The sequence below is a fragment of the Mauremys reevesii genome, linkage group 1 (genome assembly GCF_016161935.1).
Source record: "Mauremys reevesii isolate NIE-2019 linkage group 1, ASM1616193v1, whole genome shotgun sequence".
NCBI lineage: Eukaryota > Metazoa > Chordata > Testudines > Geoemydidae > Mauremys > Mauremys reevesii.
The window spans coordinates 13,767,967-13,786,659 of record NC_052623.1 but is presented as its reverse complement, the minus strand read 5'-3'; the positions used below and the strand labels follow the sequence as shown (position 1 = coordinate 13,786,659).

General features: G+C 57.1%; 1 protein-coding gene across 9 annotated transcripts in view; it reads right to left on the bottom strand.

Moving 5' to 3' along the window:
* Positions 1–638: 638 nt before the first annotated feature.
* The window catches only part of ARAP1 (ArfGAP with RhoGAP domain, ankyrin repeat and PH domain 1), a 218,685-nt gene continuing 200,630 nt past the window's right edge, over positions 639–18,693 (bottom strand). For 7 of the 9 annotated variants that reach the window (XM_039515323.1, XM_039515413.1, XM_039515832.1 and 4 more), the window contains 7 exons: positions 17,342–17,374; positions 13,856–13,938; positions 9,737–9,787; positions 8,126–8,189; positions 7,126–7,281; positions 2,702–2,740; positions 639–1,795 (listed from right to left, as the gene is read on the bottom strand). In XM_039515323.1, coding sequence (XP_039371257.1) covers positions 2,723–2,740; positions 7,126–7,281; positions 8,126–8,189; positions 9,737–9,787; positions 13,856–13,938; positions 17,342–17,374 — 405 coding nt within the window. In that variant the 3' untranslated portion in view covers positions 639–1,795; positions 2,702–2,722. The remainder of the gene's footprint in view (positions 1,796–2,701; positions 2,741–7,125; positions 7,282–8,125; positions 8,190–9,736; positions 9,788–13,855; positions 13,939–17,341; positions 17,375–18,693) is intronic. The other 2 variants (XM_039515666.1, XM_039515581.1) reach the window with 2 other exon arrangements.

The window sequence follows — 18,693 nt, the reverse complement described above, 5'->3', positions numbered from 1 at the left end:
CAGAGGGTTTGCAGAGAAAATGGCATGTGATCACATCATTAAACACATGTTCAAGGGGGCAGAGTTAAGGTTGCCTGGATAACCTTACTTTTGACATTTCCTGGCTTTTGGGTGCTTGACCATGTAGATGTAATGTTCTTTTAACATAATTTGTTTTGGTTTTTTGTCTAGAATCTCCTAGGCTTTTAAAGAAAAGGGAGGCTATTAAACAGAGGAATTCTTCCACGTAGCTAGTCAACTGGAGAACCCTCTGGCTTGCCTGATACGTGCCTTAGCGACAGATGGCTCAGCTCTCTGAGCACCCACTTTTGAACACTGACGGCGACAGAAACTGGCCTCTCTCTCTCTGTCCAGACTTATAGTCCCGATGAAGAGGGCCACTGCTTCTCCTTCTTGGCCTGGGGCCCGAAAACAATGGGCTCATGCTCCTCCATCTTCACCTCTAGCGGAAGCAACTGCCCCTCCCCCCGCCCCAGCTCCCCCAGCTCGGCCTGCAGCCCCAAGACCACGGTTCATCGCCCCTTTACCTCAGCTTGCAGCCCAGGGGTAACAGGCCATCCCCGACATTGGCCTGATGCATTCAAGCTGCCAGCCCCTCCCTTTGCCCTGCAGCCCAGAATCATGGGGACACCATCACACTGACTTCCCCAGGCATTTAATATTAACAATAACCAAAGACGCTGTTGACCAGGGCAGCGCTGGCCCCGCTCCCTGCCCGCAGCCACTGCAGCAGACACAGTTTGCAGTTTCCTATACACCACGAGGCAACAGACACCCAGGACAAACGGCCCCACGCCAAGCTCAACTTCAGGCTGGTCCAGAGTCCCATCCCCCCCGCCCCCCCCCCGCCCCAGTCTCTTGCTGCTTCCACCAGGGCCCCTCAAGCCACGTGTCCCAGCTGTGGCTCCACTCAGCCATCTGCACATGCCCATGGCTGGGCGCTGGCCTCTCCCCGCTCTAACGCCCTGCTCGCGAGGCTTTCGCCCGAACGGCCCATGTGGCCATGGGATCGGACAGCCTGGCAGAAGGAGCGACGCGGCGTGTGCCTCGGAGGGGCCAGCAGCAGAGATGGATCCGCTCCCCCTGTGGGTCGTCTGCAGCCCTTCTCCAACGTAGTGATACAGAACGGCCGGGGTTCGCCCGCCGCTCCTCCTCGGGAAGGATTAATGCTTCCACCAGCAGAAGCACCCGCGCGGGAACGTCTCTGCCTGGACTGGCTGGACGGTCCTTGCCGCCTTTCCGTGGCTTGTGGTTTCAAATAGAGAGAGAGATTTTAAAGAAAGCAAGAGTTCCCCCAGCCCCTAACCCCTCCCGGAGCAGCAGCCGGCACCAGCCCAGCCTGCACCCTTCCAGTTTTCATTCAGGACCCAAGAAGAAGCAAGAAGCAGCTGGTGATGGGGGAGAAAGACACTCCCAGGTGAAGCGATGGGTCCAGAACAACCCGCCCCAGCACAGCCCCTGCCCCGTCTCTGGGGTTCGGCTGGTCGTGGCACTGACAGCCGGTGAGACGACTGATGAGACGGTGTTTGCTTGACTAATTAACCCTTTAGAAGCAGCTCCGGGGTCCCTCGCTGGTTGCCAATGGATTCATTTTCCTTAAATCAAACACGGTTGCTTATTGTTTTGCGGCTGCTGGCGGCGTTGCCGTAGAAAGAGGTGATTGGGTCCAGGGGCTGGCACGCGTTCAGAGAGCCCCCCGGTCTCGGCGCAGACCCCACTGGGTGAGCAGGGACAACGTGACGTCACTTGTGCGCTCCTGGGCTCTCCGGCTGCCTCCCCCCTCTCGCAAACGGACCTGGGGACCAAAAGAGAGAGACGCCAGGCTGACTCCCAGGGAGAGAGCGCTGGCCAGCCGAACGGCTCCTCCGGGCGCTTTCCTGCCCCGCTGGCTCCTGCAGTCCCTCCCCACGCACGTCTCACGCTCTCTGGGCTGCTTTCTCCACCCCGCATGGCCCGGGGCAGTGCTTTGCGCCCCCCCCCCCCCCCCGTTGGAGATGGGCCCGCTACGTCGTTAAGGGGAGGCTGGCACAGTTGTGGGGATTCAGGAGGGGGCTGGGAGTCTAGGTCAGCTCCTGGGTCCTTCTCCTGGCTCTGACTCTGCTTCCCTTGAGTGGTTTTGAGCAAGCCACGCAGGCCAAAGTGTGGGTGCCCATAGTTAGGCCCCGAGACCCTCCCCAAGTCCCCAAATAGACTCGGGCAGGTCTTCAGAAGTGCTGAGGACCAGCCCGGCAGGAGATGTCGTCTCCACCCCTGTGCACTGTGCAGGTTCCGGCTTGCTGGCGTTACCCACACTTGCCCAGTGCAGCTCTCTGACCCTGCAGGTCGGCTCACAGATCAGGCAGCACCGGGACATGCCTTTTAGATCCAGACCTCCTGGTCTGAACCCCACCGAGAGCCTGGCAAGGGGCAGCCGGGATCGAGATGGAAACTGGAGACTCCCCGATCTGTATTACACAGACCCCAGCTTGTCACGTGACCTCCTGATCTGAGCAGCGGCCGCTTCGGGGGAGATGGAGCGGGCCAGGGTGTGGGATCTGCCCAGGCACTCGCTGTGAGCTGTAGCTCTGCTCAGAAGAAGAAGGCGGCTCTGGGCTAAGTCTGGCCATCGAGCTGCCACTGGGTCCTGGGAGCTGGGGGAAGGTCTCCCCGGCACACACCATGACGCAGAGCACCGCAAACAAGCAGGAATGCGTGAAATTACCTGACGTGTTAGGCCTCCGGCTCATACGTTTCGAAGAAGCTGGAGAGAGAGAAAATAAGGAGGAAGGGGTTAGTTTTCCTTCTCCGACATGTATCGTTGGTGGCGCTAAGTAGCTGGAAGAGCCTCGGCTTGGAAAAATTGTGGGTAATTAGGTGAAGGTGACTGGGCTGCTCCCTGGGGAACAAAGGGTTAACTCCGGCTCAGTTTGTACCCGTATCCATTAGCTGCCTGCCTGGGAGAGGGCAAAGGGGTGACCTTCACTGCCCCATGTAGCCGAGAGTGGCCACTATCTGGGTCTCTCCGAGCATCTTTCACTCCAGGACGCAGGGGCAGGAGCTGAGGTTAAATGACTTGCCTGAGATGGGAGCTCAGCGCTGGAACCGGGAGGACTCAGCTGCCGGTCTCAACCCCCTCCGCCCCCATGGCCTACTGAGCACCACCGCATCAGCCAGCGTGACCAGGGATGATGGCGTCGCGCCAGGCCTTGTGCAGTGAGATTTCCAGATCCGGCTGAATCCTGCAAACCCACGAACCTCAGGGGCAGCCCTGCGGGCACCTCTGTCTCTTTTAGAGGCACCCGGCACATCACGTGCTCATAGAAACACAGTGGCAGGAGCTGGCGACCTGTCCCTTAGCCAGGCTGCTCCCGCATTATGGACAAAGCACCTCACGCTGTTCACCCCCCCTCGGGGATGGCGCAGGCATAAACCTCACCAGGGTGCTCCCTTAGAACCAGAGTCACTGTATCGTAGTCCTGTCTGTCTGGGGACATGTCCATTTCTCCAGCATCCACCCTCCCCAGGAGTAGCAAGCTCTGTGCTGCAAACCCCAAGGGCTTGGGGCGATGCCCCATCCTCCTGCAGAAAACAGGGTACACGGGAAGCCGATGATCACACCTCATGGCCACAAGGCCCTGGCTCGGAAAAGACACACACTATTTGCCTTGGGCGAAACAGCGAATCGCTACAACCCAGGCCTGAGTCACAGGGAATCGTTATTAGCAGTTTCCCGCTCACACGTTGCGTCGGCCCCACACTCAAACGGACTTTTCTTTACTCCAGTCTGAGCCGGGATACTGGAAATGCAAACTGTGCAGCTTTGGGATTGGTCCAAAACAAAAAATATCACGTGATATTGTCTGGAGGAGAACCTAAGTGCATCCTGCACAAAGACTTGCGAGTGTGACTTTTTAAATCCCTTCCTGCGAGCATGGTGCGCCCATCAAACGTTTCAGCCCAGACTGCCACAGTGTCTGAGCACCCCACAACCCCCCTACATGGTAACTGTTATCCCTGTTTAGCCACATGGGGAGCGCGAGCACGGAGAGATGCAGTGACTTGACCAAGGTCAGTCTGTGGCAGAGCTGGGACTTGAACCCAGATCTTTGTCCAGCACCTGAACCGCACGACCGTCCTGCCTCGCTCGCACGCCTGAGAGCAGTGATCACAAGATGTGCCGCAAACACATCCATGGGAAAACGGCCTGTATTATCCACACAGCTGCACAAGTAACAACCCCAGCAGCGGCAGCTGCCGGAAAATGTGGCAACCTTTGCGTCAGAGGAACAAAGAGGCACTAGGTTTAATAGCCTGGCAAATGCTTGGAGCCGTGGTACAAACATCAGCCAAGCTGAACTGTCCCATGGCTGCTGAGCCAGACCTGCTGCCGGGGGGCTGGCACAAAAGCACCAGAGGAAGGGGGAAGATGCCGTCTCTAATCCTGACCCCTCAGATCAGCTGGGGGACAAACAGTCTCACCCGACGACAGATTCTAATAGGTCCGAGCAGCTTTGGATGGGGAGGCAGGGGCTTGCGGTGAAAGTGCATCATGCATCGAGAGACCGTCCATAGCATCAAGGGGCCAGGTTGGGATCAGCCCTTGCCCAGCGGTGGGAATGCAACTCGCCTCATCCACACACTGTCCAGCCTGAGCAGCGGCTCCTTGCTCCCTCTGGGAAGCAAAATCACACCGAGAGGGGCAGGAAGGAGGCAGGGCCGTGGCCCAGCTCTGCCTGTCCCAGCACGCACACTCGTCTGCCCATGCGCTCCTGAGCCCCGGCTTGCAGCCAGAGGGACGTGCTCGGGTACAGCGCCCCGGCACCCTGCGGTTGATCTCAGAAACAGGAGGGGAGAGAACATTGCCGGCACGTCACCAGTTACTCTTCAAAGACTCAGCACTTTTCCTCGGGACTCAGCAGCTTTCCCACCCGCCGCCCCATCACGCCCCCCTTTCACGACTCCGTTCGTCCCCAGTTTTCAGAGCAAGGGGGTTGGAGACGGACTCGTTTCTCCGTCGGCCAGCTCAAGCCCTTCCCTGCTTAAAGCACCAGGCGCTCAGAGGGGGCGCACAACGGACAAGTGGACAACAGCTCTAGGCAAATGGACCCTGGTTCAGTGTACTCAGCACCTCAAAGCCTTGCTACGCTACGGAGAGATTTCTTGAGCATGCTGGAGGGGTTATACAAGGGAGCCCCATCCTTTTAGAAATTACACCGCACCCGCACACAGTTTAGCTTAGTGGTTAGAGCTTGGGAGCCTGAGTCATGTGTTTTATTCCTGCCACGGATCTGTGCCCCCCCGGGAAAGTCACCTAAACACTCTGTGCCTCAGTTTCCCCATCTGTCAAATAGGGCTAATGATGCCGGCCCACCTCCCCTGGGTTTGGTGAGGGTGAATTCACTGATGTGCACAAGGGCAGAGGATCGTTAATTTGGGGAATCTCCTGAGAAGCTGCAGCTCCCAGGGGCTTCCCCGCGACGCTGCCTGCTGACGGGGGGGATCTGGGCTGCCTAAGCCCCACAGGGCCCTTACGCTCCCCACCCTTGAGGCTGGTGGCGGCCTGGCCAGGACTCGCACCGAATGCTGCTCCCGCACCCTCTGCCCTTTCCCTGGCGTGCTGCACCCACTGTACGCAGTTCGGCCTCCGGACACATCCAGAGACGGGAAACGGCCGCCAGCTTCAGGGTTAGCCTCAAACTCTTGTACCGAGCAAGAGCAGAAGAGGGGAAGCAAACACGAAGCAGCGTCCGATCGTGCCCCCGGGTGGGGAGCTGGAGGGCATCTCTCCCCGCCCCCTCTGCCAAGCAAAAAGCCAGATGCATCCCATTGCACAGAGCCACGCTGGGGATCCTGTCCCACCGCAGCTGTCATTATAAACCTGAGGGAAGGCAGGGCCCGGGGGGCTGGATCTCCCCAGCAAACAGACATTTAAACACGGACATCGTGAATTCAGTGCTGGGAAGTGTTGGTCCCTTCCTGACCCACAGCGGAGATACACCCCGGGCAGCGGTGGGGCAAGCTTCCCCCCGGACGCCTGGCCGATGTGCCACGACCCTGCCCTGCCCTGGCCCCTCTAGAGAGGCCCGTTCAGTCCCTGGCTTCCCTGCAGCGAGGCCTGCTAGTGGCCCCCTGTGAAGCCGGGGTTTGTGTAGGAAGGCCTGTCTCTAGCCGTTGGGCTGAGACCCGCCGGCTCATGTCATGGCCCCCACCCCTTGGAGTGGTGGGTTTTCCCACGCAGACACCGGTCCATTAGGAACTGGCGTGAGACCCACCGTGCTCATTTAACACCAAGCCACTGAGCAGTACCGAGGTCCAGTCCCTACCAACCCGGGCTGGTAGCTGGAAAGCATCGCCCAGTCCCCAAGCCATGGAGGAGGAGCTGGCCGGGATGAACGCTGCTAGCTGCCAGTGGCTTCCCTCTGGCCACCAGCCGCATTCCTCAGACCCAGCTGTCCTGCTTTCCGGGGCCAGGAGAAAAGCTTCTGGTCAGGTTTATAACAGCAATAAGGCCCCCCAGGATCAGTCCGTTGGCGACCAGATAAAGAGCAGCTCTTTGCTAACCCCCCACGCCCAGCTCGTCCTTATCTGAGTCGCCGACTGCTGGTTCGGGCCTTGTTGCTCAAGCGAATCTGAGAGGTTTCCACTTTTGTGGAAGACGCAGTAGAGAAATCACAGTCTGCAGTAGCCTCTCCCCCGTGCTGCCGTTGCGTGTGGACAGAGTCCAGAGCCAGGACAGGGCCAGGAGAGGGCCGGGGGGAGCTGATTTGTAACTGAGAAGGAATTTCAAAGCAGCAACCCCAGTTACCAGGAGAAATCATCTGCCGAGCTGCATCCCCTGTCGCTGCATCACGCCTGCAGGTACCTCCCTGCCGACCTTTGGATAATGGCTCCCGAGGCCTGCTGGGGCCAGTTCCCCAGCACTGCCCTCCTGGCTGTGTTTGCTCTGAGTTAATGACGAGGACCCAGCCCGGAAAAGGATCGAGAGCCAGACTAACAGCATTCGCCAACCCCACCCAGCTCTCGCCTTCTGATCTCACGCGTGGGGATCCTGTCCCCGTCCCACCCGCCCGGCAGGCGTGATGCTACGAGCCAGCGGGATGCCGCTCCCTGCACCGTGAAACCCAGCGCCGATTGGTTGTCACTCACAGTTAGCGGATCAGCAGCAAAAGCAGCCACACTGTTCCTCATCTCATTCTCATTGCCCCGCAGAGGGATGAGCGAGATGTTACCCAACCTGGAGTCCTGCTGCGTCCGCGACGCCCGCACCTTGGAGGATTCGGAGGGCCACACATTCCCGCCGTTCTGGGGAGGGAGAGCAGACATGTGGCGAGTGAGCAGATGGGGCAGGGACGTGGCCAGCGCTGCTGGCACAAGCCTAGGATCTCAGTGAGCCAGTGAACGGGGCCTCACTGAGTGCTCTCTAGTTCAGACGCAGCGCGGCACCCGAGGCCCTCCATGCTGTCCGGCCAACGTGCCTCAACTCTGACCCCCAAGTTCCACTCAGTCCTTGGCCTCTGCTCAGCCCGGAGAGCAACCAGAGCCCATTGCAATGCTGCGCCAGCGCTTGTCCGTAAGGAGCTGGACTAAGAGCCACCGAAGCATTTCGCATCCGGCTCTGAACAGAGATCAGAGACTTCACCACTGAGCAGGGCCAGGTCCGGAGTGGGGAATCTAGTAGCCAAAGGCTTTACAGCCTGTTCAAGGGGATCTTTGAGCCAGCCAGTCAATGACCAACTCTGCCCCTCTCCAACACACCTGCTCAGCTACCTACCTGCCGTACTTATCTGGCCCCCATCACTATGTTTATTCCCTTCCACCCCTGTGTCCCCATTATACAGATGGGGCAACTGAGGCCTGGAAAGGCTGTGAGTTGCCCTGGGTCATCCAGGATGTTGCGGGGAAGGCGGGGGAGAATTGAACCCTGCTCTCCCACGCCTCAAGCGAGTCTTCTGGCCACCAGACCATCCTTCTTGGGCTGGCTGGGGGAGACGGTGAGCTGGCTGTGTGGGCTGTGAAATGAGACTGCCCTGTGAGGCCGGCAGACCCCCCACATGGCAGGGGGTGTATCCGAGCCATGCGGAAAGGCCCCTCCCACCCTGAAGGATGGCAAGGCATGCTGAGGGGCCGCCTGCTGCTCAGGTGGTACCTGTACATAGAGGAAGGATGCGAACCACTCCCGCAGCTCCATCTGGGTATCGCAGCACAGGTACCTGGGGAGGAGATCAAAGGGGAGGTCAGGGTGGGTGCATCTGGCTGGAGATGATGTGAGCAGCGAGACGAGCCCCCTCCGCTGCCTCCCACCCAGCCTGCCTGCATCCAGCGTAGGGAATGCAGTTACTTGCAAGCCACCTGCGGCAGAAATCCCACAGCAGATGTGAAACACGACTGGCCCTACAGGCCGGCTCACTTGCTCACAATCAGAGCTGCCTCAGTGGCTGCTATTCCAGGCAGCAGCCGACGGCTCCTGCCCAGTGCAGGGCACAGACAGCACAGGGGCTGCCGGCTGCCCTGGGTCCAGCCGTGGCACTTGTGACCAGTGGGGTTGGATCTGCTGGTGTAGCCAGAGGCAGGGCCATCTCTAGAGAGAGCCGTGACCCTGCAGGGCTCCCTGCTTATGTATCAGTGGTATGTTCCCCCGAGAGGCTGCCCTCAGGTTTCCTTTCAAGCGTGGGTTTGTTTGCAGCAGGGAGATTGATTCTGGCTCATGAATCTGATTTGTTTGAACCTGATGGATCAGATTGGTTTGAGTCTGATCCGGCCTTTGTGCCAGTGTGAAAACCAGGCTCTTTAGGCATTTGGGATCAGCCCCAACGTTACTGGGCTCTCAGCATCTCTCAGGATGGGGTCCTGGCTGTCAGGCTGTGGACGTACATGGTATCACTGTGGTTAAGAAATACAGCTGTGTCGAGTGATCTGTTCCTGATATCATCATTAGTGACCAGAGAACATCGGGAGTGTCGGATGATGAAAGCTGCTTCCGAGCTCTAGATAATTAGACTGGGACGGCAGCTAGACAGGCAGAGCCAGAGGGCGGGAATCTAGAGCCGGGTTCTCAAACTGGGGCTCGGGACCCCTCAGGGGGTCGCGAGGTTATTACATGGGGGTGTTGAGAGCTGTCAGCCTCCACCCCAAACCCCGCTCTGCCTCCAGCATTTATAATGGTGATAAATATATAAAAACGTGTTTATATTTATGGGGGGGGGGTCACACTCAGAGGCTTGCTGTGTGAAAGGGGTCACCAGTACAAAAATTTGAGACCCGCTGACCTAGAGGGACAGATGGTTGAAGAAATGGATAGTGTCTCCTTTAAATAAAATTATGCTGAAGAGGCTGGGGGAGCAGGTGACAGAGAGCCCACTCCTCTGTCCTGGATGGACTCAGAATTGCTGGACTGTATGTCAGAGACCCCTGTCAATAGAGAGTCTCATTTAGCTCCAAGGACAAGAGCTCACAGATGGGGGTTTTAAGTAGCTACAGTCTGGCACGGCGAGATCTGGGCTGGCGATGAATTTGTTTCAATAATAACTGAACCAGGCCATGCAGCCAGATCCTGGCCAGGGACATTTCTGTGCAGAAACGACTCCTCCTCCCCAAGTCTCCTGCGGCAGGGAAGTCCCTGAACCCCTCTGGTACGTGAGCACGGTTCTGCCTCCATCCCTGACTGCCTGAACTCCAGCGGATCAGGGTCTGGGCCTGGCTAAGCTTAACGAACAGCTCTCCTCCAGCAAAGCCCCCCCGGCCCGCCACAGCTCCTTACCACTGCTGCTTTTCATGCTTCTCGTTTTCATAGAACACCGTGAATCCCCAGCTGCCAGGGAGAGAAGAGCACAGAACGCTGAATTCCAAGGTTTCCTCTCCCAATCAGCTCCGCGAGCTTTAGGTTAATAAGTTTTCCAATAGAGCAAACCTGGTATCCCAGCAACCACAAGCCTCTCTGCGTTACCGTGGCAAACTGTTGTGGTTTGTCACCACCGGCAGGCACTTTCCTCCATGCTCTTTGCTTTTGGAGAGGCCAGATGGCACTTCAGTCTATTGCTGGCAGCCTCCGGCAATGAGAGGGACTCTCCGCAAAGGGCGGAAGGCTGCCACGTGCCATAAAATCATCCTCTCTCACCATTTTGTGGTGCATTTGATCCCAAGTTTGCCTGTCGATTAAATGCAGCCACATCTGGGGTGGGGGATGTTTAACAGCACAATGCAACGTTACACAGCAGGGTAGGCCAGTACAGCAAAAGACATTAGCCCTGTTTCATCCCAGTTTTATGCCAGGGTCCAACCCACAAGCTGCCCCCAAGCACAGCTGTCTCAACCAGCCAGTGAGACAGTGATGTCCAAATCAACGTCGTGACCTTCCAGGCATGAGTGGAGCTCTGGCAAAGATGCCAGCTCCACAGCCCTGGGAGCTCCCAGCTTCCCATGGGAGCAGGAGGCAGGGCTGTCTCTAGAGAGAGCCGGGACCCTGCAGTGCTCCCTGCTTATGTATCCCTGGCATGTTCCCCCAAGAGGCGACACTCTGGTTTCCTTTCAAGCCTGGGTTTGTTTGCAGCAAGGAGAGACTGATTCTGGCTCATGTTTGAATGGGATGGATGGGATTGGTCTGCGTCACAAATCTGATTTGTGCCAGCGTGAAAACCAGGATCTTTAGGCATTTGGGATCAGGCCCCAACATTACTGGCTCTCAGGATCTCTCGGGATCGGGCCCATTTTTAGTAAGGCCTGGCACCAGGGCCAACCCAAACCCCACCCACCCCAAGGCAAGAGCCTAGCCCTGCCAGAACCTGAACAATGGAGCTAGCTGGAGGTGAACCACAGCCGTGGCCCCTCAAGTCTCCAGCCCACTCCCTGCTCTCTCTTACCCGACCGAATTGCTCCCAGTTCAGACCCAGCCTTGGGGCTGAGCCCCCCGCAGCAGGCCTGCCTGACCTGTGCCGTCTAACCCCCAGTGTGGTGTACTGAATAACAGTGTCACACTGTCATGCTGTGCTCTGGGCATTCCTCCCCTGGTGCTTTGCGTTCCCCAGCCCTGGCGGTCTATTTCATAGCTCCTGCCTCTTCCCTTGCCGCCCTAGGGAATAAAAAACTGGAAGAACGTCTGCACCTGCAGACCTCCAAAGATGCATCTCAAGCTGCAGCTGCAGCCTTACCACCTCCAGCGGTGCTGTTGTCACGTCTCCCAAGCTAAGCAGGGGCCAGCCAGATCAGTACTTGGAAGGGCGTCTGACAGTGCTGATGCTCCTGCCTTTCCTCCGAGGCAGCACTGAACCCACGGGGCAATGCTTCACCCCCAGCTGCTTTGTACAAGAGCTGGGCTGCCTTAGTCAGATTCCAGCCTGGAGGGTAATGCTGCTCTCTGCAACTTGTCCCTGGGCCATTGCCCGGCAAGCCTGCCCAACTCCTAAACTTTAACAGTACAAGGGTCATGATCATCTGCTCTGACCTCCTGCACATCGCAGGCCACAGAACCTCACCCACCCGCTCCTGTGACAGACCCTTAGTCTCTGGCTGAGGCACTGACATCCTCTAATCATGGTTTAAAGACTTCGAGTTACAGAGAATCCACCACTGACACTAGTTTAAACCTGCAAGTGACCCGTGCCCCAGGCTGCAGAGGAAGGCGAAAACCCACAAGAGTCTCTGCCAATATGACTGGGGGGAGGGGAATTCCCTCCTGACCCCAAACAGGGGGATCAGTTAGACCTTGAGCATGTGGGGGAGACCCACCAGCCAGACCCCTAAGAAAGACTTCTCTGGAGTAACTCCGAGCCCTCCCCAGCTAGTGTCCCATCTCCAACACACCGCCTGAGTAGGCTGGCTGGATCTGTCTCCAAACTGCACCGAGGAAACATCTGTGTCTGCTCGTGCTTCATGCCATCGTCTCCTGCCCACTTTGGCACCAAGCGCCAGGGCCTGCTGCCAGCTGCGGAGGGTGAGAAACCCGGGTGGGGGGAGCCTGTTCTCCACTCTGGTTCCACGGCCCAGCAGGGTTATCAGCTGGCAGCTCCTCCACAGAGCTATCAGCATGTGCGTGCACCTGGCGTGGCTCACTTACTCCCCCGATCCCTGCGCCCCTCGCAGTGAGAGGAAGACCCTGGCGCACCTCTACGTCGAGGGCGTCAGGCTGCAGCTGTGCCAGAACCTCTTACTGAGGCTCCGGCTGCACTTTTCCCCACTTTCTGATCCAGGCACACCCCACCCCTGGCCTCCTTGTCAACCTCCTCCTAGTGCTGACCAAGATGGCCGTGGCCCATCCCAGCAGGACGAAGCTGCACGTGGGAGTGGGGGGGTTGCTCGGCGACTGGGGGTCCCTATTTCCGGTCCCGTCTCTGACCGTGCCTCTGGACGGAGCCCGCTGACTCCTCCGCGGAGCGGGGGGCGCTGTCGGGGGGTCTCGGCTCCGTTTCCCCCTTTGGAGCTCAGATTTTAAACCTTTAACCTTCATTCCCGCCCGTGTTTTGTCATTTGTTGTCCCCAGTATTTACTTGTGGCCTGGGGTCAGCGACTCCTTCCCCTTGGCTGAGGGGGGGAGATTTTAGCTGTGGGCGGGCGTAGACCCGCCACCTCCCAGCGACCCGCCACGCAGAGCGGGGCACAGGGACCGTTAGGCTGGCATGGAACCAGGGCAGAAGGCGTGGAAGGGGCCGGCCAGCACGACGTTGTTCCCAGTGCTGCTGAGAGCAGGTTTTCCTCCCAGGACGTGCTAATCCCTTGGCAGGCTGGGGCTCTGGGGGGCCTGGGGATGTCGGAGAAGGGATGGAGAGGAGCCCTGTGTCCCAGACACAGCCTGAGGCGCCAGAGGAAGACGACTGTGGCTTGCTAGGCTGCTCTGCCACCTGGTGGCCAGAAGCCAGAGAACAGGGGCCGCCCCAGCGACCGGGACGGCACGCGGTTCCTTTGCTGGAGGCAGCCCTGATGCCTGCAGCACTGACGACGCACCTGGGCTTCGTTCCCAGCTTTCATGTGCCCGTGGGAACAGCAGAGAAGAGCAGCAAACCTCGGCGCTTACAGCACAACAGCGAGACGGCTGAGTCTTGTGCAGCCCGGGGCAAAGGCGCCTCCCAGGGGTTTTACGCACCTCTGGTTCTCTACTGGCCACCTCCTGGCACGCGGCTCTGCTCCACCTGCAAGGTGCAGCCGCTAACACGGTGTTCACAGCAGGGAAACCACAGCACTGTTATCCACGCAGCAGATGGCTCCTAGCGCTGCAGCTTGGCTTTAGCGTGACAGTGCTGTGGGTCAGTAGAGCCCGAGTGGACTGAAAGCTCAGCCCTCCTGGTTCTGCCACTGCACGGCCTGGGGGCAATTCCACTTTCCGGCTTTGTGCCTCAGTTTCCCCTTCTGTGAAACGGAGACAGTGCTATTGGCCTAGGATGACCGTCACCTCCATAGAAGTCAACAGCTGCTTATCAGTAACTGCAATGGAGCCTGGATCCTGAACGGGGTCCTCGGCATGACTGCAGTACAGCAGTAAATAACTGGAATGGATCCTGACGGAAGAGACGATAGCAGCACTCCATTCCAGTTGGTTATTACTGTACTGAGGTCGTGCCCAGAGGCTCCGTTCAGGATCCTCATGGCACCAGGCGCAGTGCTCAGAACATTCATGAATGAAGCCTCACAATCTCAGTCAGCTGCACCCCTCTTTCACAAATGGGGAAACCGAGGCACAGAGTGGAGACGTGATTCACCCGAGGTCACCCAGCTATTCGCTGGCAGATCCAGGAGTTGAACCCAGAGCTCCCAGCTCCCCATCTCTCTGCTCTTATCTACTAGACTTTGCTCATTGCGTTGCTGTGGTGGCCTCATGGCTTCCTGTTGGCAAGGCTGAGCCCAGGACCCACGAGAAGTGCCGCTGTTCAGACTCCGACCCATTGCTCACCAGGACGGAGGGCGAAGTTTCTTCTTAATTCCCAGGTAGACTTTCAGATTCTTGACTGGCCACTCTTTCTCCGGCCTGTGGCTCTGGGGAGACAGAAGGAGAAGAGGGAGTCAGAGAGAGAAACATCCCAACATCGACAGTGAACCCTCTGCCACGGTGCGGACGTATACAATCTGGATCAGCCTTCCAGTTGTGATTGCAGGGGACGGTCCATTCTGGTGAGTTCCGCTCCAGTGTGAGCAGAACTCTGAATGATGCCAAAGCAACACACAAAAAGAGGAAGGGTTTTCTTCCTCCAACAACAGAAATACCCTTCTGGGAAAGACAAACATGAATATAAGGCCTTCTTAGAGACCAGCCTGCAACAGAGCACCAAGGGCCAGCAGATGTTGCAGTGCTGCTCTCCTGATTCACCCAGCAACCAGACCAGGTGGGTCCTATTAGCTCCAGCCTCAGGGTATCAAAGGGTTAAGTAAAGAGGAGGTGGGGATGACACAGAAGGTCTTGCTCAGAAAAGAACAGGAGGCAGCTCCTTATGTTTTGTTCTGAAGTACAAAGGTGAATGGCAGGAAGGAATGGGAGCATGGGGTGTGTGTCTTGCGCAGACAGTAGGGTTGGAGCTCTGCCACTCACCGACTTTGCTGAACCAAATCCTGTCCTCAGATGTGTGTACACAACCCCTACTGCTGGTTGGGGGTGGGCTGACCCGCATTAGGGTCTTGTTCACACTGCCCCGCAAGCCACCGTATGTGCACTCCTGCTCTGCCTGGCCCCAGAAGCCAGGGCTTGGGGCTGGGATCCCCCGAGCACAGACATGGACGTGTGTTTAATGCTGGGGCTAGGTGCATACAAACAGAACGGGCCCAGCTGCGCCTGCTGCCTGCCCCCAACCTGTCTGTGACATCACAACAATCCCTACAGACCGTGAGGTCCAACAGCAGACAGCAGATGGAGCTGTAATCCACAAAGCTCCCGTTCCCATGTAAACATCTCTACGGACGCAGGCTGAAGGAGAGAGGGGTGGAGGACGCAGGTGAGAGCAGCACTATGCAGTGTCACGGCCCCTTTGAGAGGAAGGAGCTGGGGTGAGAGGTGGGGTGGGACAGAGAGACATGACCCTGGCTGCTGGAGAAGAGCCCCAGCCACGCCCCAGAATCCAAACGCCTCCCTCCACCAGCCGGCCCCACTCGCCTGCTCCTCACTCCATGCTAATGGAGTTACTGCCTTCACCTCCAGGCCAGTCCTCCCGTACATCTGGCCCTGGTTCAGTCCACAAACACCCACCAACAAGCCTGGATCGAGACCTAGGCGTGCTGGCCTGGAATGGCTCAAACCCAAACTGCAGCTCTGCCTATGGGGAAGGCGGGACCGCGTTCCAGGTGTGGAATGGTATGTTACAGACGTGTTACCTACAAAAGAGCCACTTTCAGGTCAGCTCATGCCGTGGGTCACAGGAGTTCAGCGATACATCACACACTACCTGTGCGGCACGCACATATACCCCATGTCTGCTTTGTTCCACTCTGGGGAAGGTTGGGTTTGGATCTGAATTTTGTCAAACCAAACTCCCGGACCTGATCTCTGGGCTCTCGAACCGTCCAGGGCTTGGCAGGTTGGGCCCATGGTTCCTATTTGCTAGGGCTGGTTCTGAGATATGCTGGGGCAGTCTCCAGGCTTAGGCCTGGTCCTGCTTAGGCCGCATATGAATATGGCCGGTTATATTCATATGTACAAGACCCAAAGGGAGCAGTTCACACAGTCAAGTCGCAGGCAGGTTGCACACACAGAAAAGGCGAATTGTAATTAGAAAACCATTGATCTCACACTAAGCCACTTACAAAAGCGCCCCGGGTCATGGTGTGATTACACGCAGGAAAGATCAGCCTTGACCCGTCACCCAGCAGTGCCTGCGAGCGTCCGATCGAGGGAGACGCGTGTGTGTAACTAGGAGTGATGGGATAGAACCGTCCTCTGAATGCTGCCCCCCCCCCCATTGGCGAGCTAGCTCGACGGCAGAATAGCTTCACCAAGGGAAGGGAGAGAAGCCCCATCGCACAGGACATTGACACGGGACTGGACAAAGGCCCGAAAGGCACATGGTGGGGAACACTCCTGCACTAGATGGGAAATGCGCTGAATGACCAAATATATCCTTGTTTCACCATCATTTCTATGGTTCTAGTTATCCACTGTCCCTCAGTCCCCGTCCCCCGCCAGCCCCGGGACAGGCAAGCGGTGAAAAACCGTCTAACTCCCATTCATCATCCTTTCACGCCCTCCTGCCTGGGAACGTCTGCTACCACAGAACGGCACTGCAGCCAGATGCACTCCTCAGAGGGACTATTAGACCTCCCTCGTTAACCTTGGGAACAATACCTTTTCCCTGATGGCCAAATGAGCGCTGGGGGTGGATTACACGAGTGTTTGCAGTCCCGGCAAGCTCACGAATTATTGAGCGGAACAGGCACTTTAATATTTCAGCCACCCCTGCACATACAAGGGGTCCAAAATTGTGCCCACATGGCAGCAGCTTCGCTGGCTGTAGAGCCCCCTCCATCACCGGGTGGTGACAATCTGGTCAAAGCCTCCTCTTTCAATATTCCACATCACCCTAACTTCCTGTGTGACCTTGGGCAAGTCATTTAGCCTCTGTGCCTCAGTTTCCCCCCTGCACAAGAGGGGTAACAGCCCTGCTCTGCCTCCCAGGGGTGTTGTGAGGTGCTCAGATACTGTGGTAAGAGATACGGGGGACTTTCAGCAAACTTGGGAAAGGGTGATTGGTAACAGGGTCAGGCCAAATCCTGCCCTCGGGTAGATGCCTGGACCAGCATCAGAGCCCTGACTCTGGCTCTGAGCCTGGGAAGATTAGGCCTGATTTCACGTTGGCAATAAGTCACCCTGCTTTCACAGGCTCTGCTGCTTCGGGGATTTTCATGGAGCCCATTGTCTTTGCCCGTTCCCTAAGGTTGCTGGTGTAACTTCCCTCGCCATGGCAACTCACGCCTGAACTCTCTCATTACAGCCGCTAGTTACAGGGCATGTCAGGTGTCTTTGGGAACACAGCTCTGAGGGTGGAGGGGTGTGCGTGCGGTGTGTGTGGGGGGGGGCATCCACACACAGCAGGCAAGACATTTGCATCGCTTACGAGAGACCACTGAACTCAGCGGGGGCTGGATCACACCCTAAAAAACCACTGTGGTATTCTACAGGAACAGCCCAAGGCACTAGCAGGAGATCTATTGGTTTGTATCACTGTTACACAATACTGCCGTATTTTTTCCATGATTTCCCTTTGTGATGGTGTGAATCAATTTTTTTTTCGGATAAGGAAAACCACGTGCTCGTGTGTCTCACGCAAACACACCCCTGAATGTGTTTAGCGACCGGATTTGGGTTTGACCCAGGGCAACCTTGTAAGGCAAGAGAGCAAATCAAAGCCCCCCGATCATCCCGCTCAGCTGTCACACAGCACACTTCTCTACTCACGGTTTCCACGGCAGGCATCCGCTGCTTCAAGCTCTGTTTAATAAAGGATCGGGGTTAAACCAGACACAGAGGATCAGCCACAGACCGGGGAGAGGTGTGTGTGTTCTGGGGGGTGAAGTGCCACCCTCTGGGTAATCCCCTATTCTACCCCACCACAGCCACAAAACAGGGGGCTTGTAAAGCCAATGGGGATCTGCATCTCGCTTCCCATGGAGCGGGGCACGGAAGCTGCAAGGATCTGTGCAGTGGGGCATGGGGATTTGGGCACTTGGCCACAAAGGGTGTGATACGTGGTCAGGAAGGCCCAGAGACTGAAAGGGCAGGACCACACTGGGTTGTAAGCAGCGAGTGGAGTGAGCCTAGAGCTGGGTGTCAGGACACTGGGGTTCTAATCCTGATTCTTCCAGGGACCCACCGTGTGGCTCTTGACAAGTCACGCCATCGCTCTGTGCCTCAGTTTCCCCATCTTTGAAATGGGGATCACAGCGCTTGGACTGCAACATGTGAAAAGCCGGATACCAATGTGAAGTATTACTGTGACCCCGCTATGGTGACATGTCACAGTCCCCAGGCTAACACAGTTTGACAACATGGCTATAACAGAGTTTGGTGCTGTCTTCACAGAAACTGCACAGTGTAAACAGATGCTTACTCTTCATTTCATCTCTGCTGCTATGATTGGGACTTGAGAATGAGAAGTAAATAAGCCTCCAATGTGTTATAATGAATCCGAAAGCACAGGGCCTTTGCACTTGAGCCAAAGGACACTCCCCATTAGCTGCTAGCAGTAGAGGACCCATGAGACACAGTGAAGCAGTTCTGATTCCATCCAGTAGAGGGAAGTGGTGCACACACATACTAGGCAGTTTGCTGTATAGGAACATAGGACTGGTATGACCTCCTGGGTCACCGAGTCCTGTCCCGGCTATCACAGGCAACTCTGTCATATAATCCCGGTCATCAACTTAACAAGCTCCATCTTAAAACTAGCTGGGTTGTTGGCGCCACTGCTCCTACGGGGCAGCTGTTCCAAAACCTCCCTCCTCGGATGGTCAGAAACCTTCTTCTCACTTCCAGACGACATTTACTCATGCCCAGTTCATCCCCATTCGTTCCTGTGCCAACATCCTTTCATTTCAATAGCTCTTCTCCCTCCCTGGTGTATTTACGGAGCAATCCGATCCCCACTCAGCCTGCATTTTGCCAGGCAAAGCCAGGCAAGCCCTTCCAGTCTCCTCCCTAAGACAGGCCCTCCGCTCCCCTGATCATCCTCACAGCTCTTCTCTGCACCTGCTCCCTTTTACATTCCTCTCTCGACCATGGGTGACCAGAACTGCACCCAGGATTCCAGA